The sequence below is a fragment of the Panthera leo genome, chromosome E1, assembly GCF_018350215.1.
Source record: "Panthera leo isolate Ple1 chromosome E1, P.leo_Ple1_pat1.1, whole genome shotgun sequence".
In the NCBI taxonomy this organism is placed as follows: Eukaryota; Metazoa; Chordata; class Mammalia; order Carnivora; family Felidae; genus Panthera; species Panthera leo.
In genome coordinates, this window is record NC_056692.1 from 29,456,323 (window position 1) to 29,484,152 (window position 27,830).

The following is a 27,830-nucleotide window of genomic DNA, read 5'->3' on the forward strand; positions in this document are numbered from 1 at the left end:
GGACTGAAACCCTGGGCACCCCACCACAGTCATTTAAGAGGGAATTACAGGTTTGGGAAGGGGAAAGGAGGAAAAGAATGGTAGGATTGTTTCGTGTGTGTGTGTGTGTGTGTGTGTGTGTGTGTGTGTGAAAAGGTTTTTTTGTTTTTTTTGTTTTTTTCTCTGAGTATACTGAATAACTCACCTCGTAGAGCTAGGAAACAGGGTAATACAAGGACAGTATGAGAGTAAGGCTGCTGCCATATATTCTATTTCAAACGTTCACTTGACAGAAAACAAAACAAAAACAAAGTCCAGGTAACAACTCCTTTTCCTGCTCCCCTCTGCATCCCTCTCCCCCTGCCTGTCTTAAGTGGACAGATGTTTTTATCTGCAGCGTTGTGGAATGACAGTCCTGCCAGTGAAGGGCAAGCTCACTGAGATTTGGGCCAGAGAAAAGAATTAGGCAACTGGGTTCTCAGGGGTGCTCCGGGAGTGTGTAAAATGCCATTATGAGGGTATTGGGGATAAGCCCGTAGAGGAACGTTAGAAAGATACACATCCAAGTTACACCCTTAGTCAAACAGAAATAACTGTGTTACAAACATTATTTTAAGCTTTTCCTTATCTAAAGCTTCCAAATTGGGGATGCTTGGGTGGCTCAGTCAGTTGAGCATCCAACTCTTGATTTTGGCTCAGGTCATGATCTCGAGGTTCATGAGACTGAACCCCATATCAGGCTCCTCACTGAGCATGGGGTCTGCTTAAGGTTCTCTCTCTCTCTCTCTCTCTCTCTGCCCCTCTCCCCTGCTCATGGGTGCTTTCTCTCTCTCTAAAGAAAAAAAATTTTTTAAAGCATTAAAAAAAATAATAAAGCTTCCAAGTTGGTCTCTGTCACCAGAGCTTTAAATACTCTTAACCATTACAGGGTTTCATGTTTTCATTGTAAAAATAAAGCTATAGTAAATATATTTTTCCATATGGTATTTTTCATATTTGGGATTATTTCTCTAAAATAAAATAGAAGTGATAACTATTGCATAAAAGTCGACAAACATTATTATATAACTTTTAAGCACGGGATGGGCTTATATGGTATGGAAATACAGGTAAGGGCCAGGCAACTGCCTGATAAAACAATGGTGTAAAATCAACTAGAAACTATGGTTGCCCCCGGGGGGATAAAACCTCAGACATTGACAGGGAAGGAACATAAGGTAATTTCCTGAAGTAATGGTAATGTATATAGGTGTGTTGAACCAGTAAAATTCAACTGAGTAAGTTTTTTTTTTTTATAAGTTTTATTTATTTAAGTAACCTCTACACCCCATACGGAGCTCAAACTCATGACCCCAAGTTCAAGGGTCCCACATTCCTCCAACTGAGCCATCCAGGCATCCTTCAACTGAAAGAAATTTTAAAGATCTTGTTGGCTGTATTCAATGATACATGAATCTGGTAGCATACCGTCTAGCAGAAAGAAAGGGGATCCAAGGAGCTATATAAAATGGAAGGCTTTTGTAGGCAGAAACCTCTGGACAAGGAAGCTACAAACAAAAGAAAAGAAAGGATTGTTTCAGGCAAGGCTTTTCTTGGGGTGGGGGAAGCGAGTTATCACATAGATTACTTAACTAGAGCTTACCAGGAAATTCTAATTTGGCTATTAAAGATCACATTCCTGGGGTACCTGGCTGGCTCAGTCAGTAGAGCTTGTGACCCTCCATCTCAGGGTTGTGGGTTTGAGTCCCACCTAGGGTGTAGAGAATACTTAAAAATAAAACCTTAGGGGGCACCTGGGTGGTTCAGTTAGTTAAAGGTCCAACTTTTGATTTTGGCTTAGGTCACAGTCTCATGGGTTTGTGGGTTTAAGCCCCACATCAGGCTCTGCGCTGCCCCCCAGCTGATTTTTGACAAAGGTTTTTTGGGGGAGTGAGAATTCTTGCCCCTTCAAAGGTCCTTCTAGCTGATATACAGCTAGATATACATGCAGATTAACAGGAGAAAATCAAATGTAACAGCACACATACGGGGAATCCACACAGACATGGAAATTCCAGAGACAAGCAAAATGAGGTACATATGTCATCCTGAACCGAGGAGAAAGGGGTAAGGGTCTGGCACTTCAGAGGAAAGAATAAGAGCCATAAGAAGAAGAACAGATAGAAGGTAATTAGGTGGGGTAATTAGGTGGGGCAGCGCCCCACCATACAGATGGGTCCCTCAGATAAAGTTGGTCCCTGCTAATAACCCTTATTCTGGGAAAGACCCCCAACTTAGATTCTTCTATGTAGTTAAGGGAGGGGCAAATTTTCTCTTGAGCCCATAGGGTCTCATTTGCCTTTGACTCAAAATAATCTTCATGTCAAAGTGGCCCATCTTGGGGTGACCTGTGTCCTCAGCGTCAACAGTTCAAAAACAATTCAATGGAGGAAACGTAGCCTTTTCAACAAATGGTGTTAGAGCAATTGGCTATCCAGAGGCAAAGAAAAGGGACCTCAATATAAGTCTCACATCTTATACAAAAAAATAACGCAAAATGGACCACAGACTTCAATGCACAATATAAGAGTTTGTGGGGTGGGGGAGAAGAGAAAATTTGGGACATGGTGCCAGGCAAAGAGTTACTAGGTTATCAAAGAATACCAAGAACATGACTCACAAAAGGAAAAACTGAGAAACTGGACCTCATTAATTTGGAAAACTATTGCTTTATGGAAAGCCCTGTTAAAAGAATGATGAGACAAACTACAGAGTGGGAGAAAATATTTGCAAACACCACATCTAACAGAATAGTAGTAGAAGTATTTAGAATATATGAAGATCTCTCAAAATTCAACAGTAGAAAAAGCAAGCAATCCACACAGAACATGGGTAAGAGACTTGAAGGGATATTTCACAGAAGAAGATAGCAAATAAGTAGAGGGAAATGTGTCTAACACGATTAGCCATTAGGGAAATGCAAATTAAAACCATGAGAAACCACTACATATCTATCAGAAAGGTAGAAATGAAAAACACAACAATGCCAAAGGGTGGCCAGGGTATGGAGACACTGAATCACTTCATACATGGCAAGTGGGAATACAAAATAGTTCACCTACTCTGAAAAACAGTTGGGCAATTTCTTAAAAAACTAACCATGCAACTATCATATGACCCAGCAATTGTAGTCCTGGGCATTTATCCCAGAGAAATAAAGACTTATGCTCCCATTAAAAAAAAAAAAAAAATCTGTAAATAAATGTTTATAGGAGCTTTATTTGTAGTAACCCCAAACTAGAAACGACCCAAATGACCTTGAACAGAGCCAACAGGCCTTCAACCCAAATGGTTAAACCAACTGGTTCATCCATGCCATGGAATGCTATTCAACCATAATAGGGAACAAACTGTGGACACACACAACAACCTGGATGAATCTCCAGAGAGTTCTGCTGAGGGGGAATGGAAGCCAACACCAAAAGGTTATATACTTTATGATTTCACTCATATAACATACTTCTTCAAAAAATGTGTATTATTTATTTTTGAGAGAGAGAGAGAGAGAGAAAGTACATGTCATGTGCTAGTGTGGGAAGGGCAGAGAGAGAGGGAGACTCAGGAGCCAAGCCCTGAGATGGTGACCTGAGCCAAAGTCAGACACTTAACCTACTGAGCCACCCAGGCGCCCCTCTCTTATAACATTCTTTAATTTCTTTTTCAATGTTTATTTATTTTTGAGAGAGAGAGACAGAATGCGAGCAGGGGAGGTGCAGAGAGAGGGAGACACAGAATCTGAAGCAGGCTCCAGGCTCCAAGGTGTCAGCACAGAGCCTGACTCGGGGCTGGAACTCACGAACCATGAGATCTGAAGTCAGATGCTTAACCGACTGAGCCACCCAGGCGCCCCTAGCATTCTTGAAATGACAAAATCATAGAAATGGAAAGCCTTGCAGTGGCTGTAACAGAGCAACAGGAAAGATCATTGTGATGATGGAATTGCTCTGTACTTTGATTGTATCAATGTCAATGTCCTGGTTATCACTGGGGCAAAGGTCACATGGATCTCCCTGTACTATTTTCTACAACAGCATGTGACTCTATAATTATCTCATACTAAAAAAACTTAATTTGAAAAAGGAAAGCAAATAGAAACATAAAATATATACTTCTCTGCTCCTTGCCCTTTCATTATATCCTAGGCACATTTCCATGGCAATGTATTTGGAACTACCTCGATAGGGGTTTAACTGAATACATTTTGATACAGCGGAATTCTATACAACCATTGGACGTACACTAATTTTATTCAATTAAATCCCCGTCGATGACTATTTGTTTCTCGTTGTTTGTTTTTACAACGTTTCAGCAAACACGACGCAGGAGCCTTTGCACATAGTATTAGTCTATCTGTAGGATAAATGCCTAGATGTGGAATTGCCAGGTCAAAGGGTATCTGAATTTATAATTTAGACAAGTGTTTAGAAACTTCTAAAGGGTAATTTGAAAAAAGAATAGGTCCTTTCTATAAATTTTTGTAGTCACGAACATGGCAAAATACAGATAAGCACACAGAATTGGGTACCTACCACCCAGCCTTATTAAAATAATTTAATACTTTGTTTCAGACTCTTAGATTACATTAGATTCAATTGGATTATAGCTAAGGTTAGATCTGACTCTTAGAATTACAGTGTAGTGTCGACCCTTTGTCATCACGCCTGGTTCCCATAGTAGAGAGAATGGTGACATTTGACTATCTCCAGGAAGGAAACAAGAATAGTCATGCAAGCACTTAAAAGCCACCTGCTGCTTAAGTACCTTTTCGCTTTTGGAGTAGCAGTCTTCGAACTGGGGGCAAGTAAGTGCTGAAGAGTACCTAAACACTTTCTTTTCTTTTTTTAAACTGGCTTCTGGATTTATATCTGATTTTTTTTCTTTTTTCTTTTTTTTTACCCAAACACTTTCTAAGGTGAAACAGGACTGCGTGGTTTTAAGAGAATCAGATTATACATCTCTTTTTTTCACTTGAACTTCTTCCTTTTTTTTTCTTTTTAAGTTTATTTCTTTTGAGAGAGAGAGAGAATGAGACAGGGGGAGGGTCAGAGAGAAAGGGAAAGAGAGAATCCCAAGCAGACTCTGGGCTGTCAGTGCAGAGCCTAATGCAGGGTTAGATTCCAGTAACCTGTGAGATCATGGCCTGAGCCAAAATCAAGAGTCAGACGATTAACCAACTGAGCCACCCAGGCGCCCCGAGATTCTGCATTTTTTAAAATATTTATTTATTTATTTATTTATTTATTTATTTATTTATTTATGAGAGAGAAAGAGGGAGCACAAGCCAGAGAGGGGCAGAGAAAGAGGGAGCCAGAGGATCCCAAGTGGGCTCTGTGCTGGGGTACCTGGGTGGCTCAGCTGGTTAAGTGTCCGACTTTGGCTCAGGTCATGATCTCACGGTTTGTGAGTTTGAGCCCCATGTCGGGCTCTGTGCTGACAGCTCAGAGCCTGGAGCTTACTTTGGATTCTGTGTCTCCCTCTCTCTCTGTCCCACCACCTCTTGCACTTTCTCTCTCTCTGTCTCTCTCAAAAATAAATAAACATTAAAAAATTTTTTTAAAAAAAGCAACCAAAGTGGGCTCTGTGGTGCCAGCAGACAGCTTGATGTGGGGCTCAAACTCCTGAACCATGAGATCCTGACCTGAGCTGAAGTCAGACACTTAACTCACTGAACCACCCAGACACCACTCACTTTCATTTTTTAAAGACAATTTCATGGGGTAAAGAGTTTCAAGGTCACAGTATTTTTCTTTCAGCATTAAAAAAAAAAGTTGTTGATGCTTATTTATTTTTGAGAGAGAGACAGAGTGAAAGCGGGGGAGAGGCAAAGCAGGCTCCAGGTTACAAGCTCTGAACTTGGGGCTGTCAGCACAGAGCCTGACAAGGGGATGGAACCCACAAGCTGTGAGATCATGACCTGATGCTTAACCGACTGAGCCACAAGTGCCCCTCTGTGTCTCATTTAAGATAGCTCCTATTACTGTGTCTTCAAGTTCACTAATCTTTTCTTTCTCATCTGTGAATCTTTTTTTTTAATGTTTACTTATTTATTTATTTTGTAGGAGACAGAAAGAGGGAGGGACAGAGAGAGAGGATCCCAAGTTGGCTGTGCACTGTCACCACAGAGCCTGACACGGGGCTCAAACCCAAGAACTGTAAGGTCATGACCCGAGCTGAAATCAAGAGTTGGACACTCAACAGACTGAGCCACCCAGGCGCCCCCACTTGAACTTCTTCCTAAAGCTGATTGCCTGAGAATGTGATGGCACTGTTTCTGTTCTCCAAAGTAAAAGTATCTTTTTCTCTCTCCTGTCTCCATCTATGTAGCCTTACTGGCACCTACTATACTTGGTTATTTATTTGTACCAGGTTTATTAAATTTAGATTAACTTTAGGGAGAACTGTAGTGCATTCTACAGTAAATAATGGACAAGGCAGCAATCACTGATACATAAAATCTAGTAATGCCCTGACCTTGAGAAAACGGCTTCTTTCTATTGGGATCAACTCCTTTCTCTTAGATATTAATACTCTCTTTCAATTCAGTCAAATGAGTGCTTATAAACATAATTGATTTCGACTATCAAATTAAATTGCTAGTAAATCTGTAATAGTTCAAACGTCCACTATCTCTCTACCCATGAATATTCAAGTCTTTGATTACAATTCTCATTTTTTGCCCATTTCATCTCATTTAGCTCCATAAACCAAGCACCTCTAAATGTAAGATTAAGTGGTGTAGTCATCCCTTAAGTCTCAATGGAGCTTCCCAAATATTGAGAAAGTGAATGACTCTAGCGACTGGGCAAACGCTCCTTTTGGATGTCAGGTGATTCCCAATTCTTTGTTTTTAACATTATGCAACATAATTGAATTGTTGGCTGATGGAGTACTGAAAATAAATTTTTTAAGTGTTTTTCTTTATTTTTCAGGAAGAGAGAGAGAGAGATTTTGAGTGGGAGAAGGACAAAGAGAGAGGGAGACAACAGAATCTGGAGCAGGCTCCAGGCTCTGAGAAGCTGTCAGCACAGAGCCTGATGCGGGGCTCAAACTCACAAACGCGAAATCATGACCTGAGCCGAAGGTGGATGCTTAATTTAATGGCTTGAGCCACCCAGGTACCCCTGAAAAAAAATTTTAAAGGAAGATCTCTAGGAAACTTTAGCATGTAACGTGGAAGGAGTTTAAACAACTGGCTGACATTGCCAACGACATAAGTCCTTCTATTCTTTTTTTTTTTTTAATGTTTATTTATTATTTCTGAGAGGGGGGAAAGAGAGTGCATGCATGTGTGAGCCGGGGAGGGGCAGAGAGAGGATCCAAAGCAGGCTCTGTGCTGACAGCAGAGAGCCCTATGCAGGGCTCGAACTCAAGAACAGTGAGATCATGACCTGAGCCCAAGTCAGACGTTCAGCCAACTGAGCCACCCAGGCGCCAAGCCGTTCTAGTCTTACCCACTTATATAAATGAACAAGTTTTCTCAGGATTTTACATCTATAAAAACAAAAAAATTGATCTAGAATCAATGTGGAGCCCTGTCTCTTTTAGCAATATTCATCCAGAAAGACTTGACCTAACAAAAAAAAAAAAGGCAGCTCCATTTCGTTAATAGATGTTTCCATGTCCATTTTATTTTCCCTGTTTAATAATTATGTACCAAATGTGTGATGTTTTATGTTATTTTGATCAGTTGTGTACCATTCATAACAGTAATAATAACTCAATCATAAGATCTACAGCATTAGGGTTACAGGAAAATAAAATTTCCCAAAAAATTTTCTTTCAATGTGTCCAATGACTACAAAATATTAGCATTTACTAGTCCAGTAACCTTGGGTTAGTTACTTAATCTAAACCCTTTTTTTTAAATCTTCAAAATGGGAATAGTAATAGTTCATAATTCATATCTTTGTCATGAAAACTAAAGGAATTAATATGCTATGTGAACGGATGGAATGGAAATTTGAATGATGTACACTTTATGATTTACTTACCTAGTGGTTAATAAGGGGGCTTATTTTTATATTTTAAAATATGGATGGGGCACCTGGGTGGCTTAGTCGGTTGGGCATCTGACTTAGGCTCAGGTCATGATCTTGCGATTCATGAGTTCGAGCCCCAGGTTGGGCTCTGTGCTGACAGCTCAGAGCCTGAAGCCTGCTTCAGATTCTGTGTCTCCCTCTCTCTCTGCCCCTCCTCCACTTGCGCTCTGTGTCTCTCAAAAATAAACATTAAAAATATAAAAATAAAATATGGATGGTGGTAGGTATTACACCGATAAGGTCTTTCAATTCCACTAGGCACATGTAAAGGAGTGACAAGTGGTTTTATTTTAAACGTATATTTACAATATACCAGGAAATGCATCTTTTCCAACTCTTTACCAACGAAAAAATTGTCAAATGTATTGGGAGTAACTGCTTTTTTGAAATTCTTTTCCATATATAAGCAAATATCTTAGAAGACAACGACTGAGAAGTGCTTGTTTATCCAGAGAGTTGCCTAAATTTCGACCCTGCATAGAGCTCAGCGGGAAAGGAGTGAAGGCATTTATTTCACTTATGCCCTTCCCTAGCCCAGCGATGAGCAAAATGGAATCGAATCAACCCCGCTCCGCGTTCTTGCGGGTCACGGGAGCCTGCAGTAGCCACTGGCAGCCAATAGAGGGCACACGTTAAAAGGCCCCAGGGGGCGGGCCGCCGAGCACGCCTCTCGGTAGCCCTGTGGTGTCTCTCGGCTTCCGTTGAGCAACGGGCAAGATGGCGGCCTCCGAGACGGTTAGGCTACGGCTTCAATTTGATTATCCGCCTCCAGCTACCCCTCACTGCACGGCCTTTTGGCTTCTCGTCGACTTGAACAGATGCCGAGTGGTCACGGATCTCATTAGTCTCATCCGCCAGCGCTTCGGCTTCAGTTCTGGGGCCATCCTGGGCCTCTACTTGGAGGGGGGGCTTTTGCCCCCAGCCGAGAGCGCGCGCCTGGTACGAGACAACGACTGCCTCAGGTGGGCGAGGCGCGGGGTTGGGGGTGGCGGGGTGGGCGGCGGGCCGGGGACGCGCCTGCGCACGCCCGGGGCGCCTCGGGCCTCTGGAGGCCGCGCGTGGGTGAGGGGTGTGGAGTGGGGGTGGGCGTGGGGTGGGGCTGTCAAGCTGCTCATTCGTGCACCGGAGGGATGCTGATTGGTCTAGGCCAGGATGGGGCTCAGGAATCTGCACTGGGAGGAGCATCCTTCCCGGAGTGCTCCGGGGGCAAGTGGTTACTGGGACAAGCCTGGGAAGACCGTGATCTGGTGCCCGGGCCGGGCGCGTGCTTCTTGCAACCTTGATTTAGCAAGCGCGTTCTTACCCAGGCACTGTGTTACATGCGCCGGATGCGGATGTGCATGAGACCTGGCCTTCCCCTGGCGGCTGGCAAGGTCAGGTGCAGGGGGCCCAGGCAAATAGAACAGTCATGTTCTCTTCCAAGCGTGCAGTTTGTCCAGCCTTAGTAAGCTCCTGCCAGATCTCCTGAGACTTACGGTGTCATTCTTGCCTCACCTGGGTATTTTATGGTTCATTTAAGTAGGTGTTTGGGACCTTTTGGGTTGTGAATTGGAAAATAAAATAGTTTTAAATATGCTTTTGGAAATAAAAAAAAAAAAAAAGATACAGAGGGGGCGCCTGGGCGGCTTAGTCAGTTGAGCTCAGACTCTTGATCTTGGCTCAAGTCATGATCTCACAGTCGTGAGGTCCAGCTCTGAGTAGGGCTCTGGGCTGAGAGTGCAAAGTCTACTTGGGATTCTCTCTCTCCCTCTGTCTTTGCCCTTTCCCTGCTCGCTCTCTCTCTCTCTCTCTCCAAATAAATAAATAAAATTTAAAAATGACACAGAGGTGGGTATCGAGGAGCCATTGTGGTATGAATTGCCCATGTGTGGTTGATTTGTCTCGATAAAATGGTAAGACAGGATCATTTCAGTTTGGATTCTTATCTTAGACTAATTTATTCAGGGCTTCTTTTTAAAACTTCAGGTACAATGAAAAAGTTCTAGAGTTTTGAACCAGGCTGCTTCCTCTGCTTGCTCTTTGTTGAATATTCTTTCCTCAGAGCATGTCAGATTCATGAGATTTCTTCAGAACATCAGGGAATTCAGTTTGGAACAATTACTACATCTTTGTGTGTGTGTCTCTCTTAAAAATGGGAATGCTGTGATTTACTAATGTTTAGTCGTTTCTAAAGACAATTTGAAATAGTTAAAATTTCAAAAAGAGTTCTTTTTCCTTTTTATTCACTGAAATAGCTTTCCATTATTTGTGCAATTCAGGAACTGCTTAAATGTTACGGTTGTAAGGACTGTATCCCCTCCTGTGAAGTTTACTTTCTGACCTACCCCCTGCCTAATGAATTACTAACTGCAGTGCAGTTACACCTCAAGTAATGAATCACCTGGGAATTGCACTCTGTATAATGAAGTGAACAATGTCAAAAGCAAATGATGATGGCTTTTATAAGAAATAAACATAGCACGGTGGCAGGCCGAATTCCTCCTAAACACTTAAAATGCATAACTGTGTATGGTAAGAAATATCTCTGTAGCTGGCTTTGGTGGTTAATGGGGCAGACCTTAGGAAAAAAATTGAATTTGTAAAAATTTTTGTTTAAAAAAATTTTTTTAATGTTTATTTATTCTTGAGACAGAGACAGAGCGTGAACAGGGGAGGGGCAGAGAGAGAGAGGGAGACACAGAATCCGAAACAGGCTCCAGGCTCTGAGCTGTCAGCACAGAGGCTGACGCAGGGCTCGAACCCACGAACTGTGAGATCATGACCTGAGCCGAAGTCGGACGCCCAACCGACTGAGCCACCCAGGTGCCCCAATTTGTAAAAATTTCATATGTTTTTGTGGTTTCCTGTTTTCCATCATTTCTGTCTTCCCCCAACAGATTCACCTTTCTCCAGAGCTGCAGAAGAAAGCCTAGTCTCTTTTTTTTAAAGGTTCCTAATATTGTTGGAGTAGACCAAGATAACTAGTTTCATGTTTTTGTATGTTACCTTCTTGTGTGATGCAGGCAGGCAGCCTGGATAATTACACTAGATTGTGTTGCTAAGCGCAGGAGACAGTGGAGAAGGGAGAGATCTTCGTGAAACACAAGGGGTCAGGGAATTTTGCAGCACCTTGAAGGACATGTAGGAAATGGAAATGTTGGGTAGCCCATTACTAGTGGAGGCAAAAGCTAGCCTGACTCGGTGAAGAGATGCATCTGGCCGCAGAAGGATTCTGTAGGGGTTGCCGGAGTACTGAAAAGTCTCATGGGGAAAGGTGAGCCAGGTGGTGGCTATCCCGTGAGGCTGGAGAGGTTTCTCCTCACTTGTATGCCACGGCCATTTCCTCACGGCCCATTCTCTTATGCGCCCACAGTCTGACTTTTTCTGCTTTGACAGACGAAAAAAGATTTATACTTTAAAATGGCTCAAGGTAAAGAGTCCCTTATTTATCTTCTCACATACTCTTTCCGGTATTACCCCACTCTCTAGAAGTATCCTCAGTTAAGTTTGGGGTCTGTCTTCCTAGATTTTTTTTCTCATACACACGCAAACATATACTTTTTAAATACACATGCCATTATAATATACATATTGTCCTGCACCTGACTTTTTTTTTTTTTTTTTTTTAGAGAGACAGAGTGAGTACCATTGGGGGAGAGGGGCAGAGAGAGAGAGAGAGAGAGAGAGAGCTGGGGAAAGGCAGAGAGAGTGGGAGAGAGAGAATCCCAAGCAGGCTCCACATTGCCAGCATGGAGCCTGAGGGGCTCGAACTCATGAATCGTGAGATCATGACCTGAGCTGAAATCAAGAGTTGGATGCTTAACTGACTGAGCCACCCAGGCGCCCTGAGAGAGAGAGAATCTTAAGCAAGTTCTGTGCTGAGCGCAGATCTTGATGCAGGACTTGACCCCATGACCCTGGGATCATGACCTGAGCCAAAATTAAGAGTCTGACTCTCAACTGACTGAGCCACCCAGGCACCCCTGCACCTCACTTTTTTACCTAACATATCTTGGGTATCTTTCATTTTAGTGTATATGGTATGTGATGTACATCATTCTTTTTTTAAATTTATTTTATTTTTTTGTTTTAAAGAGAGAGTGCATGAGCTGGGGAGAGGGGCAGAAGGGGAGAGAGAGAGAGAGAGAGAGAGAGAGAGAGAGAGAGAGAAAATTTTAAGCAGGTTCCATGCTCAGTGTGGAGCCTGACGCAGGGCTCAGTCCCACGACGCTGGGATCATGACCTGAGCCAAAATCAAGAGTTGGATGCTGAACCCTATAAGCCACTCAGGTGCCCCTACATGCTTCTTTTTAAATGCCACATAGTAGGGGTGCCTGGGTGGCTCAGTCAGGTGAGCGTCTGACTTCAGATCAGGTCATGATCTCACGGTTCATGGGTTTGAGCCCTGGGTCGGGCTCTGTGCTGACAGCTCGGAGCCTGGAGCCTGCTTCGGATTCTGTGTCTCCTTCTCTTTCTGCCCCTCCCCTGTTCACGCTCTGTCTCTCAAAAATAAATAAATGTAAAAACAATGTTTCTTAAATGCCACATAGTATTCTTTTACATGCCATAAATTTATTTAACCAATTTCTTCCTAATGGACATTTTAGGTTGTTATCTTAGTTCATTTGGGCTGTTATAATAAAAATACCATAATCTGGGTAGCTTATAAACAACAGAAATTGGCACCCGGGTGGCTCAGTCAGCTAAGTGTCCGACTTCAGCTCAGGTCATGATCCTGAGGTTTGTGAGTTTGAGCCCCGAGTAGGGCTCTGTGCTGACAGCTCAGAGCCTGAAGCCTGCTTCGGATTCTGTGTCTCCCTCTCCCTCTGCCCCTTCCCTGCTCACACTCTGTCCCTGTCTCTCTCTCAAAAATAAATAAACATTAAAAAATCTAAAAAATAAATTAAAGGGGCGCCTGGGTGGCTCAGTCGGTTAAGCGTCCGACTTCGGCTCAGGTCGTGATCTTGCTGTCTGTGAGTTCGAGCCCCGCGTCAGGCTCTGTGCTGACAGCTCAGAGCCTGGAGCCTGTTTCAGATTCTGTGTCTCCCTCTCTCTCGGACCCTCCTCTGTTCATACTCTGTCTCCCTCTGTCTCAAAACTAAATAATAAATGTTAAAAAAAATTAAAAATAAATTGAAAAATAAAGCAACGGAAATTAATTTCTTATAGTTCAGAGACTGGGGAGTCCAAGATCAAGGTGCCAGCAGATTTGGTGTCTAGTGAGGTTTGCTTTCTGGTTCGTAGATGGCACCTTCTCACTGTGTCCTCATGTGGTGGACGGGACTAGGGAGTGTCGTAGGGTCTCTTGGATACGAGCACTAATCTGATTCATGAGAGGTCCACGCTCATGGCCTAAGCAGCTTCCAAAGTCCCCACTTCCTAATTCCATCACACTGGTGGTTAGGATTTCAACATGGATTTTGTGGGGACACCAACATTTTGACCATGGCAGTTTTTTTGTTTTGTTTTTGTTTGTTTCTTAAGATTTTATTTTTAAGTAATCTCTACGTGGGGCTCAAATTCACAACCCTGAGATCAAGAGTCACATGTTCTACCAATTGAGTCAGCCAGGCACTCCCCATGGTAGTTGTTTTCTGGTTTCCACTGGTAAACATTGCTGTAGTGAGCATTCTTGCGTGTCTGTGTGTGCTTGGGCAGTGATTTAGCCGGATGCATTCCCAGAAGAGGTACTTGTTGGTCAAATTTTAAAATTTGGTAAGTACTGTCAAATTAGCCTCCAGAAAAGTTGCACAGGTCTGTCTTTATACCAACAATATAGGAGTTACTTTTTTTTTCAGTATTGTGTGAAAAGGAAGACAGCAATGTGATTAAGAATTCAAGGTCGGGAGTCAGAACCCTGGGTGTGCATCTTGACTCATCAGTTGTGTTCCCTTGGTCCAGTAGCTTTACCTCTCTGAAGGTGATAATGCCACAGCCAGACGGGAGGGAGACTGCAGGGAACAGAGGGGACCCAAAGAGAGTCCAGCTCTACCTTTTTACTCTCCTTGTTGAATTCCATCTCCGTTTGATGGGACAAATTCATTAAAGCCCACTAACTCCTGCCCTGGGAGGACTAACAACATTTATTGTATTAACAAAAATTAGAGTTAACATTTGGATGGTACTTGCTCTGAGTCTGGCACTGCCCTAAATATACATGATAGCTCATCTGAGTATTAAAATTATTATCACTATCCCCATTTTTACAAATGAGAAAGGTTGAGCTACTATTTTAAAAATTTAAAGTGGCAGAACAAGGATTTGAATCCAATCGCTTGGGCCTTGGCCAAAAGTGGGTGGCCCGCAGTGGGTGGGGGGGTCAGGCTATGCAGTTGGACGTGCCTGTATTTCTGTGTGATCGAATCCTAGAAGGGAAGTTGCACATTTAGGGGCGCCTGGGTGGCTCAGTCGATTGAGCGTCCGACTTCGGCTTAGGTCATGATCTTGTGGCTTGTGAGTTCGAGCACCACATCGGGCTCACTGCTATCAGCACAGAGCCAGTTTCAGATACTCTGTCTCCCTCTCTCTGTCCATCCCCCCCCCCCCCCGCATAAAAAAACATTAAAAGAAAGAAAGTAAATTGCACATTTATTTTTTTTTTAATTTTTTTTTAACGTTTATTTATTTTTGAGACAGAGAGAGACAGAGCATGAACAGGGGAGGGGCAGAGAGAGAGGGAGACACAGAATCTGCAACAGGCTCCAGGCTCTGAGCTGTCAGCACAGAGCCCGACGTGGGGCTCGAACTCACAGACCGTGAGATCATGACCTGAGCCGAAGTCGGACACTTAACCGACCAAGCCACCCAGGCGCCCCAATAAATTGCACATTTAAAGGAAGCACCTTTAACGTGGGCACGTGGCTGGTTCAGTCTAAACAGCATGTGACTTTTGATCTCGGGGTCTGAGTTCAAGCCCCACAGGGGGTGTAGAGATTACTGAAATAAATAAATCTTAAAAAAAAAAAAAAAAAGGATCACCTTGCATTTTGATAATATCACCTGGCTTGCCCTACAGAGTTTGCATGAACACTGGAGAGTCTGTTTTAGAAATTTCTTGGAATTAAATCTCTTTCACTGCTAATTACATAGGTAATTCACTTCTCTTTGTACAAGGACAGCTATGTTTGTTGTCTGTGATCCAAGTAAAGAAATGAAGGACATTGCCAGGGAAAGTGCATACCCTGAAAGGAATTGGTTGGTAACTCGGCAGACCCAGGTGAACCATTTCTTACTTTCTGGATGGCATTTTGTTCCTCAATCTTATTATGTTCCCAACAGAAATGATTCTCCTCAGGAATCACAGATAGTGAATAAGGCGGCAGCAGTCATAGGTCATACCTTTGTATCAGAATCCACAGATTCACTGTCTTCAGAATGGGTAAGGTGATGCCAAGGGCTGCTTTTGTAAGCATGAGGGTCTTGCAGGCTCCTCTGAAAGGCAGCAGGTGCCGGGTTCCAGTGATTTAATAAACCACAATGACTGAACAGAGTCTTGCAACCATTTTCAAAGTTTGATGGAAAATTCAGTCCTAATTGGTTGCCTTAGAATTGAAACTTGAATCATAGCATTGCTACAAAGTAAAACAAATTAATCAAGAATGTCAAGGGACAATCCATTATTCTTACAAGTTCCCCAGTTGTTCTTAGAGTCACAGGATTTCCAGCTAGTTTTTGCCCATTTAAGAATCACTTCCTTGCTGCTAGATGCTGAAGTCCATCCTGGGGATACAGGATGATGTATTTTTATAATCTAAATCTCTGATTGTTCATACTTTTTTTTCTCTCTTTATCCTGATATCAGTAGCTTTGACTTTGCTTTCTATGTGTCTGTGTATCTGTGTATTCTGAAGAATAATTGAGGATTTTTTCACCTGCCACATTGAGATAAATCCACCGGTATTACCGTCCCTTAAAAGAATTTAAAGAATGCTTATATATTCTTATTCACCAATTATACTTTATTTTCAAATATGATTATACATCTTTCACTGGTTACTAAAAAAAATTGATGAAATATATAGCTGGATATAAACATATTAAAAGTATATTGCCTGTTTTTAGCAGACGATTTTGAGCACCCGCTATGAACTTGACACTGGGGACACTCTGGGCTCTCTGTCATTGGACTGCACATATTAGAGGTAGCTGTTGCCAGGCCATGGAGCAACAGAGCTCCTTTACTGTAATCATTTTGGATGAAATGTGTGTTAGGGTTCTTCAGAGAACTGGAAGCAATAGGAAATGATAAATACATAGAGATATGAATCTGTTATAAGGAATTGGCTCATGAGAATAGAGAGGCTGAGAGGTCCCAAGATTCACAATTGGCAAGCCAGAGACCTAAGAGAACCGATGATAAAGTTCCAGTCCAAGTCCAAAGGCCTGAGATCCAGGGGAGCCGATGGTGTAAGTTCCAGCTCTAGTGTGAGTCTGAAGGCAGGAGCAGGCTGAGGTCCCAGCTCAGACAGTTGGGCAGAGAGAAGGAATTCTGTTCAGACCTTCAATGGATTGGGTCAGACCCACTCACATTGGGGTGGGCCATCTGCTGGACTTAGTGTACCCATTCAAAAATTTTTTTCTTTAATGTTCTTTTATTTTTGAGACAGAGAGAGACGGAGTATGAGTGGGGGAGGGGCAGACAGAGAGGGCCACACAGAATCCGCAGCAGGCTCCAGACTCTGAGCCCAGAGCACAGAGCCCAATGAGGGGCTTGAATCCATGAACCGTGAGATCATGACCTGAGCGGAAGTCAGGTGCTTAACTGACTGAGCCACCAAGGCATTTGTCTACCCATTCAAATATTAATCTCGTCTAGAAATATCCTCACAGACAAACCCAGAATGATGTTTAACCAAATATCTGGGCTGTCATGGCCCAGTCAAGGTGACACATAAAATTAATAATCACAGAATGTCATGGAATTTTGTGATGGCTGTCACTGTCCCAGAGAACATAAATTGTTAGAAAGTTTTCCTAAATTTCAACAAAATGAAAATGAAGTCTGATTTTAAGAAAAAGCAGCCCACATTTAAAAATAAAAATTTTTATTTTTAATACAATTTAAGTTGGTTAAACGTCCGACTCTTGATTTTGGCTCAGGTCATGATCCCACAGTTTGTGCCCCTACCCCACTCCACGCACGTGCATGCTTCTCTCTCTCAAAATAAATAAACATTTAAAAAATAAAAAGAAAATAAAAAGAAGAGTGGGTACTCTGCAGTATCACCATTTGGAGTAGGCGGCATAATAGAGTGGAGAGATTGTGAACTTTGAAGTTAGACAGACTGAGGTTTGAATCCCATCTCTGCTACCTATTAGCTGTGGACTTTGGGTGGGTTACTTACCTGAATTGTAATTCTGTGATCTGTCTTAAAATGAAGCATACCTACTTCATGGTGGCATTTGATTAGAGAAAATGTCTAGAAAATGCTTGGGATGCAGTAGATATTCAATAAATAAAACTCGTCACTTCAAAGTTGACTCTAAGGGATGCCATATAGACCATTTTGTCAAAAAGAGTCTTTTGTCCTGAAGTTATTTGACATTTTTCCATTGACTGATGACAGGTATAGTGTGCGGCCATCCTGGTATCTAACTGTGTCCCAGAGACATGCCTGTGAATGACTCACTGTAGCTTTCTCTCTTGTTGTTTTGCTAGAGTTAAATTAGAAGAGAGAGAAACCGCGGAGAATACTGTAACAGTCAAGAATGGTGACGATAGTCATTTATTACCCAGAAAAGCAAAGAAGAGGGCATTTAAGTTGGAGGAGGGTGAAGAAACCGAACTAGATTACAGAAATTCAAAGAAACATTGGAAGAGGCAAGAGAACAGTAGCAATGGGAAGACCTTGGATCTAGAACCTAAAGCTGCCACAGATCAGAGTATGAGGAAAAAGGGCAAGAGGAAAAACAAAGCCATGTGTGGTGTAGTGGATGGTGATGACGAAGAAACCAAAAGAAAGTCACCAAAGAGGAAGGAGAAATGCGAACTTAAAAGGCAGACCAAGAACTCCAGGTCTTCTAAAGCACAGACGGTGAAGGACTGGGCCATCTCGAACTGTGGTCCTCTGAAAGGCTCACTTGCTAGGAACAGCCTTGTCAAAGCCAAAAGGAAAGGTGGCGCGGGCGTCTGTCCAAAAGACAGCCCCATTTCCTCCTCAGAGTCTGAGTCTTCTCATGAGTCCACCAGTGATGGTGTCAGCAATGTCCTCTTGGAGGTCAGAAATTGCTCAGAGAAAACAGCAACCGAGTTATCAAAGGAAGGGCCCTCGACAAAAAACACGACTGCAAACAAAGTGGCTGCCAAAACTGGCTTCACCTGTGCGGCCGTCAAGTGCAAGACGACCAGAGCATCATCTTCCAGTTCGGACTCCAGCTCGGAGTCGGACGACCAGTGCACGGTGTCGAAGAGCGCCCCGGAGCGCGCTGCGGGTTTCTTAAAGCCTGTAGGCCTCTTTGCAGGAAGAGGCTGTCCGGGCCCGGGGCCGTGCGCGCAGACCCCACACGCTGCCGGGTGGAAGCTCTCGGACGCAAACGGTGCCAGACAGGCTCCTCCCGGGCCCCCTCCCAACGTGACTCTCCCCACCAGTTTGGGAAGAGGCTGGGGGAGAGGAGAGGACCTTCTTTCTTGGAAGGGAGCTAGGGGTCGGGGTGTGCGGGGGAGAGGCCGGGGCCGAGGGCAAGCTGTTTCCTTTGTGTTAAATAGAAACCCTGAGTATCAGAAGCACCAGCAACTAAATGAAATGGTAACGAACTCCTCTACTATTATCCAGGCAAGTATTATTTATCGTGAGTGCGCTTCTTCCGCTAGGCCCGTGGGGTGTGTCTGCAGTTGATGTCACGGCTTCACTTTTGTCACCAGTAACAAAGTCACGTGACTCATGCTGTCTTTCAGAATCCGGTAGAGACACACAAGGACTACAGTTTGTTACCGCTGTTAGCAGCTGCCCCACAAGTTGGAGAAAAGATTGCATTTAAGGTACATTTTAAAACAACAATTACCACCAAAAAGATTCTTCTCCCTCCAAATAAACTTACTCATTGGCAGGTCAGGATTATATATGTGTATGTACTAGACCCTTTCCAGATCATATCTGTCCGGTGCATTGCATGTAGTAGGTACCTACTTATGGTTTTCTGAATGAATAAAAATGGCTGAGCTTGGTGTGTGGAACCTAGCAAGCGCTCAGTTAAGAAAGGCTCTGCGTAGCACCAACCCCTCTCCACCCCAAACCGAAGAAACCTCTCCCACTGGAACTTCTGTCTCGCCGCAGGTCATGGCAGGGCTCCCAGAATGGTGGAGTGGGCACCCCGCCACTGCATGTTTTCTTGGGGGCAGGGGAGAGGAACTGCGGGGCTTGTGTATTTGTGGGCTCTTTCTTCTTTTTTAGCTTTTGGAGCTGACATCCGATTATTCTCCTGATGTCTCTGACTACAAGGTAAGGCTTTTTATTTAAAAATAACTAAGTGTCAGTATATTAAACAAGCTAAAGTCGTATTTAATACTGCTAATATGGATAATTTTGATTTTTTTTCAGTAAATAATGTTGTAGAAAATGGGAGCATTATCAAAATGTAAACTTTTTAACAGTATCACTGTGGAGCCCCCAGTGTTATTTTCCTTACATCTGGGGAAGAATGTAGAATAATGACAAGTTTAATTCTTTTTTTTTTTTTTTCTAACCAGCTTAGACAACCAGCTTAGCAAGCTTATTTGAATGCCACTCTCCCAGGATCCTAAACTTTGAAAGAAAATACTAAATAGCTTTCAGCCAGAAAATTTGATTACATTCATCATAGGAATCTCTTTTATATAATTGTGAATTACTGCAGATTCTTATGGTCTAACATGGCCCCTTTTATATTATCTGTTCACCACAGGTAATTCACGAGTACTGTCCCTGTAATTTATTCACTTAACACGTGTGTGGGACTTCACATTGGCATGAGCTTTATCACAATTCAGTAAAAGTTTGACCCCATCAGTGGGATTACAGAATTACATGTTCCCTTCCTTTTTTCATCCATTCAAAATTTTGTTGAAAACTTTGTTAAAGGGGTGCCTGGGTGACTGTCGGTTGAGCGCCTGGCTTTGGCTCAGGTCATGATCTCACAGTTCACGAGTTTGAGCCCCGCGTCGGGCTCTGTGCTGACAGCTCAGAGCCTGGAGCCTGCTTCGGATTCTGTCTCCCTCTCCCTCTGCCCCTCTCCTGCTTGTGCTTGTGTCTCTCTCTCAAAAATGAATAAATTAAAAAAAAAAAGAAAACTTTGTTAAAATGCACATTTTTTAATTTTTATGTAATATACGGAATATTAAGTCCATTTAAAAAATGAGTTGATACCTTGGAAGACTTTTTTTAAACCTTGAAAGATTTTTAAAATCTTGGTAAGAACCTTTCCTCAAAAGTAGGCTAGAAGGTAGGTCAGTTCTGGGTAACTGGTATTTTATCACATTTTTCATCTTGACCCCTTTATATAGGTGACATATAATTTGTCATCTAAAGCAGTATACTTGTGCATGAAAAGGGTTAATATTATATTAATGATTACCCTGGAAGGAAATGTAAATGGACTTGTTTCAGGCAAACCAGGATGTTTTATCACCTTACCATAGATAATTACTTTAATTCTGTGATGTACTACAAGTTAGAAATATAGAATTGGTATGTTCTACAACCTCTACAAACTATGATTCTAGATGATACTGATTTTTTTATTTTTTATTTTTATTATTGGTTTTTTATTAAAAAAATTTTTTTTAATGTTTTTTATTTTATTTTTGAGAGACAGAGACAGAGCATGAGCGAGGGAGGGACCAGAGAGAGGGAGACACAGAATCCGAGGCAGGCTCCAGGCTCTGAGCTGTCAGCACAGAGCCCAAAGCAGGGCTTGAACTCAGGAACCGTGAGATCATGACCTGAGCTGAAGTCAGTGTTCAACTGACTGAGCCACCCAGGCGCCCCATTATTGGTTTTTTATTTCAGAGAGAAAGTGCATGAGTGGGGGAGAGGGACAGAATAAAAAGGGCCTTGGGGGAGAATCTTAAGCAGGCTCCACGCTCAGCACAGAGCCCAACACAGGGCTTGATCCCATGACCGTGGGATCACAACCTGAGCTGAAATCAAGAGTTGGACGCTCAACCAACTGAGCCACCCAGACACCCTGATTCTGATTATTTTTAATGCATATTAAATCTATGTTGGTCATCATAGTTCTTACCCTGGAAAGCTATTTTCTTACTTTCCCGGTATTTAGAACTTTCTGGAAATGATTTTCAAAACCATTTGGAAAGTGAAAATCAGTACCAGTTTTTTTTTTTTGCCTTGACCTCAAGTGCTGTTATCTAGCTTGATCACTAGCTTTATTCCTGAAGCTTGTCTTCAAAAGTTAAATCTGTCTTCAAAGGATGTAGTCTCCTCCACGCTCAACCCTGTCTCACGTGTACGTACCTACCTGTGGGATTTTAATTGATGAAGGTGGCTGAGTGATGCCACAGAAGTCAGTGCAATGAAAGAAGAATTTATTACTTACGTTTCCCGAGGGAGGGGGAATGCCACGCCATGCAGGACCCTGGAAGAAAGCACCAGGGTGTCATCCAGAGGCAGAGACAGGAGTGAAGAGAAAGCCTGGGCAGGGCCTTTATTGGGGTTTCCTTGGGATAGGCCAGGCGGGATGGGGGAAGCAGTTTAGGATTGGCTCGTTTGAATAATTAGCAGACTTTGGGCTATAGGGGCTGTGCCTAGTTGTGTGGTACCTGACCCTGGAATGATTTAGATTCAGGGGAAATATTGGCTTGGTGTGTGGGAGTTTTATTTCTCCTACATATTGATTTATTAAAGAAAAAAAGTTTTCATATTGAGATAAAATTTATGTAATGTAAAATTTACCATTTTAACCATTTTAAAGTGTATAATTCAGTGGTTTTAGTATATTCCAGTGTTTTACCTGCTGGTTTTTGACTTGGACTTTTATTTTTGAAAGGAAGGAAAAATACTAAGCCACAATCCAGACACCCAGCAAGTAGATATAGAAATTCTTTCATCCTTACCTGGTGAGTCTTGTAGAAAAGAATTCAAAAATTTAGTCTCTTTATATCTACATTGGTTTCTAAATAGCTTTTACACACAGGAGCTGCTCTCTTGCTTGGCCTCTGGGACTAACTGTCCACTATCCCTGTCCGCACAGAGCAGCCCAGGAGACCCGAGCTCCCCCTAGTGGAGGTGTGTGTCCACTACGGATTGTTGGATCTGTTTACAAAGCTGTTAGGCAAGTTGTTCTTATTCCTGTAATTATGCAGTTTCATAAAAACTGCATAAACTAATGAACGTTGATTGCAAAAAGAATTATTTCTGTGAAACCCAAGTTGAATGCCGACCCAGGAGTATAACTAAGAAATTTACTATTCAATCGTGTGGGTGGATCTGCTTTGAGATTGGGAGGAATCTGGTAAAAATCTAGGAAGATTCTGAACTCAGGCTGCCTTGCTAGTGTTTGCATTCTTGTATCCCTTTAGAAAAACTCAGAACTGGAAATTGTAGAAATTGCAGGTATACATTAAGTATGTGGTTTATGAAAGAAAGAGAACTCTAGTCAGTGGGCTCCGAAGACCTTCTCAGGTCTATCTCCAAAGATTGGCAAATGAGCATACTTCAGTGTGTTAAGTCAAAATAGAATGTCTAAAGTATATGTGCATGCACACTCTCACACATCGTTTTAAATGGCTCCCTGCTTTATCCCTGATTCATCTCACCCATTATTGGTTCTAAAATCTGAGAATAAGAGAGCTTTTACTGTATGTGGCTTCACTTGGGTTGTGTTGTAGGGGTCCCTGGCCACAGATCAGGGGAGACCCTTTTTCTTTAGCAGAACCAAAGGCAATTAATTATATTCTCCTTGTGTTTAAATAATGTAGTGAGTAAAAGATTCAAAACTCCCGTACACAGTAATCAGTTAACATGGTTTTCCAACGAAGTCCCTTTATAATGTTAAGTAAATGATTAGATATAACTTAAATTGGTTTTCCAGCTTTCTTCTCATTAGGTTTTATTTGAGGAAATCTCTCTTCCTAGGAACGGTGGGCAAAGAAATTTGTCCATGGTCAGATTCCACGACACAGCCTGATCACTGCTTGTCAGGTGATTGACAGTGATAACATCCAATTAGAACTTTCCTTCTTTGGGGCACCAAGAAGTGTCTTTTATCTGCTCACTGGTGGAAATACAGGTAGTCCTCGCTTTGCATGGTTCTGATATATAGGAACTTTAGTTACCATGGTTTAGTTAAATAACGCCAGTTCCCAAAGACATTCGATATGTTACCTGTTAACTGACTAGTGGCACAAAGTTCTGCTAATTCTTCAGTCCACAGATCGCTACATAAATAACAGATGCCCATCATGATCGGTGACCAGTCATGTCACGTCCTTCCAAGTCTCCCGGTGATAAGTCACCGTGCACCTGTTACTCAGTTCCCATACACGCAGCATCGCATGAGGCTGTGCTGTCTCCTTGTACAATCTCAGTGATAGACCCACAGGGCATCTTACAAAAAGGATAATGGAGGTAGGGAATTGGTCGACAGAGATGAAAGTACAACAAAGAAACAAAAAGTGGTAGTTCTGGAGGTGACACCCAAGTGAAGTTTAAACTTGTGGAGTTAGAAGAAACCGCTAACCGTGGGGATGTTGGAACTGCAGTTTATGTGAACTTGACATAAAGGAAGAAGGTAGTGGTGATGACAGGGATAAAGAGGTCCCGGAGGTGGCATCAGCAAAAACATCACACAGTTGCAAAACAGAAACAAAGAAGCTCCAAGAGTTATTTCACGATGATGTCAAGATCTCAAAGGAAAAAATCCTGAAAGCTGATCCACGCTTAGAAAGGTGTCTGCAAGTTCCGTAAAGTGTAAAGATTCTCTGTGTTGTTGTTATGCGACAGGAAGGCAAGCACTGTTCGAGCCACCCTTGATAAGTTTCCTTTTCTTTTCTTTCGCCTGATAAGTTTCTTACAAAGAAATAGAACACTAATTCTCGGTCTTTTTGAGGTCTTAGATTACAGTGTACTACATAAATGCTAGTTTTAATATCTTTTCATCTCCCTGTACAGTAATTTTAATGTTCTGATCGTTTTTAAAGGTCATGAGACAATCATAATTTTTCCATTGATTATTCAGATAGTTTTGCATGATGTCAGCCTGGATGGTCATTTTTATGGTCCCACACTACCATGCAACGCGAGGATTGCTGTATTACCAAGTAGTAAGCACGTTTAATTTCTGAGGACGGAGCAAAATACACAAATTTTGCAGAATTCATATCACGTTAACCTGCTGAAACAGGTCCTGTATCTGTCGGGTTACCTAATGGTCACACGTTCTTTTCTGGGAGTACTAATAACAGTGTATGGAGCTCATTTCTTTTTGACGAAGGATAGATGGTCTCTGGCAAACGGCCCAGGGGCTCCCGTCTGCTGTTACAGGGTGTTTCCGAGGGTCTCCTGTCACTGAACACTCCATGCTTTCGTGTGCGTACCCAGCCTCCACCTCAATGGACAATTTGTTTGTGGTTGTTTTTCTAATGATATAAATTCCCTGTAGAGGAACATTTTCACTACTGGGAAATGACTTACTGTCTCTCCTTCCTACCGTCTGGTTTCAGCCATGAAAGAACCTGGGAAATTTGATTTGGTTTATCACAACGAAAATGGAACTGAGGTAGTGGAGTACGCTGTGACGCAGGAGAAGAGGGTAGGCGTGCTTCTCTTCTTGGGATTGCTCGGTCGTCCATTCTCTCTCGACTGGTTGCTGGTAGTCTGGAAGGTGACATCGCAGCTTCCGGTTTCTGGTGGTCTGGAAGGTGACATCGCAGCCGCCTGAACTGCCTGTATTAAAGTCGTAAAAGATCTAGGCCCTGGGATCTCTGGTCTGCCTACAGGGTGGCGAGTTCAGTGCCAAGTGCCAAGTTAGGGTACCGTCCCGGATCTCAAAGAGCCTACACGACAAGATTCACGAATAACAAAGTCTTATTTAAGATTATAGAGTTGTATAAAATCTTAATTGCATAAGGGTTTCAGTAGAAAAGAACAGTGTATTTAAAAACCTTTATTGATATATACATTGAGAAAATTATACGTATGTATACAGCTTGAACGATTATCACAGATGAACATACCTGTGTCACCAGCACCTAGATAAAAGAAATGGGATATTGACAACCCCCCCCGGAAATCTCCATCGTGTCTCTTTGCAGTCATTACTACCTCCCAAATATTACCGTGATTCTGACTGATGCCAGCTTAGATGTTTTGAAAAATGACATGAAAATGATGATTCTGTCTTTTGACTTCCATTTAATCTTTAAATTGCCCTTTTAAGAAGTATATGGTTTAGCTTTTAGGCAGCCAGACTTCCAGAGTTGCTGGCAATGCTGGCTCATGAGGCTATGCTAGCATTAAACTAACTAGAATTTATATTTAAGAAAATGCTTCCTCTTAAGGTGTTTATATTTGAAAGGTTATGGATATTATTCTGTAGCTTTCAGTATTGCAGACTCACATTTTACCTGAAATGTAAACTTGTAGAAACCCTAACCAGACTGCGTTTTGCTTTGTCTTTAGGATCGATGACACTCTTAGGGATTTATTCCCCAAACACATTTTTAGGGTCTGTGGTAGGATCAGCAGATTTGGCCACATCTCCTGTACTTCTTTATTGGCAACGTATGCCTCTGCGCTTTTTTGTTGAAATGTATTCTTGGAAACTACATTGGAAAATTAAACCTTGGAAGTTTCCCCTCTCTATGCCTATTAAACCGGGGCCTGAAGCAGAGCCTGTAATTACCTCTCCTTGACACTAGATGGCCCTCGTGATTCGTCCACACGGGCCGAGTGTTCACATTGGCTGCTCTTGGTGAGATGCGAAGCAGCTCCTGGTTTTAGGCAGCACAGGAGAGCGACTGTAGAGCTGCGCAGAGGAACATCAGCAGTCCCGGGAAGAGTGCGTGGGCCGCCTAGCCACAGGGTCTTGTTGGGCAAACCTCCCTGACCCCTTTGTAACCACCGCCCTGCGCCCCACCCCACCCCCTGCTCCAAATGAAAGAAGGGTAAAATGTGTTTAACGTAAAGTGTAGTTGCCTTCTAGGTAAACAAGTTCTTCTGCCCTAATTGAACTCAGCTTACTGGGACTCACGTCATTCCAGGTCTTCAACCATTCTGCACAAATGGAAATATACTTGACTGAAGTTTTTAATCGACTAAAACCCAGATGACCTCAAAATGAAGCCTCTAAACCAAATGTTTTGTGTCTTTCCTCAGATCACTGTTTTTTGGAGAGAGTTGATTGATCCAAGACTGATCGTTGAACCTCCGAGTACCGTACCAAGTACAGAGCCTGCTCGAGGATGACCTCTCCACCTCCTAGTCTACAAATGTCTTGTTTGTGAAAGGGACTATAACCTGAACTTGTTTTTTTTTTTAAAGATTTGAAAGTTGTGTGCGTTTTTTGTTCACTTTACTGCATAGGAAAAAAATCTACCTCATCATTTAAAATAACATGGGTGTTGCTTTTGTAGACCTTTTTTTTCCTTCTTCCAGGCTTAATTTCAGTAACAAAATTTAAAACATGACATTCCCTCCAGGCATTGTTATATATCAGCGTATATGGTTTCTTCTCTTTTTTTTTAATTTATTTTTTGACCATCAAGTAGCCATCGTCAGTAGGAGTTTATAACACCAAGTACAAGAAAATGCTGCATATCTTGTTTCAGTAACGTTGTATTAAGTAACATTTTAAGACATGAAAGCATGTTACTTGACCGAATTTTTTAATATTCAAGTTGTTCCATTAAATGTGGAGCATCTTATACATTTCAAGTATTTTATACTTGTAACTGTCAAGAATTAAAAAGTAGGTGGATTTGTTGCAGGCAATGAGTTAAGGAATCCTTTCACATTTTTCTCAACATTAAAATTAAGGATTTTCAGAACCTTGCGTAGAACAGTGAAAATAAGATCTCGTGTATTTGCCTGGGGACAAACGGGTGGTCCACCTGGGTGAGAGGATTTCCTAGGAGTTTGGCCCAGGGAATGTGTTCTCTTTCTACAAGATCTCAAGCACCTGGCTGAGTGTGAAGTGAGGACTGAACAGAAACTTCCTTTTCTGTTATTATTCAAAACAGAGCTAAAATGGCTAAATATATACTGTGAAAATTGCTTTCTTTTAACAAAACATCGGGTTCCTCCTTCAGCTTTGCAAATTTCTAAATAAAATCACATTGAACTAAACTTCCATGAGTTGAGTATTGCTGTCTTGTTTCACAATGAGGCGAGAGATACCAACAAAATTCATCAGATCTAGGAGCTGTTGGGCCAGTGATGCTGTCCAGTTTTAACCTGGATAACATTTATGTGTATCAAATGTGGATTTATTGATTTGCAATGAAAAGTATTACTCCAGAAAGAGTGAGCTCAACATGGATGGTGGATCTTGGTACTGGGGAAGTTCTTGTGTGGCACACTTTTTTTTTTTTAATGTTTATTTTTGAGAGAGTAAGCAGGAGAGGGGCAGAGAGAGAGGGAGACACAGAATCCGAAGCAGGCTTCAGGCTCCGAGCTGTCAGCACAGAGCCCGAAGTAGGGCTCAAACTTATTAACTCTGAGATCATGATCTGAGCTGAAGTCGGGTGCTTAACCGACTGAACCACCCAGGCGTCCCTTGCATAGCACACTTTCTTTCTAGGGTTTGGAAAACAAATTAACTAGTAAGTACCAACAGGTGTATGAATAAATGCTCAACATCATT

General features: G+C 42.3%; 1 protein-coding gene across 2 annotated transcripts; it reads left to right on the forward strand.

The window, feature by feature from the left end:
* The first annotated feature begins 8,732 nt into the window (after positions 1-8,732).
* COIL (coilin) lies at positions 8,733-27,313 on the forward strand. 2 transcript variants are annotated; one of them, XM_042916065.1, is made up of 7 exons: positions 8,733-9,019; positions 17,695-18,808; positions 18,931-19,014; positions 19,427-19,474; positions 22,017-22,086; positions 24,691-24,779; positions 26,345-27,313. In XM_042916065.1, the coding sequence occupies exons 1-7, from the start codon at positions 8,775-8,777 to the stop codon at positions 26,432-26,434; spliced, it is 1,740 nt and encodes a 579-aa protein (XP_042771999.1). In that variant the 5' UTR covers positions 8,733-8,774; the 3' UTR covers positions 26,435-27,313. The 2 variants fall into 2 exon arrangements, with proteins under 2 accessions (XP_042771999.1, XP_042772000.1); XM_042916066.1 differs by lacking the exon at positions 24,691-24,779 and having other exon boundaries at positions 26,345-26,431.
* The last annotated feature ends 517 nt before the right edge of the window (positions 27,314-27,830 follow it).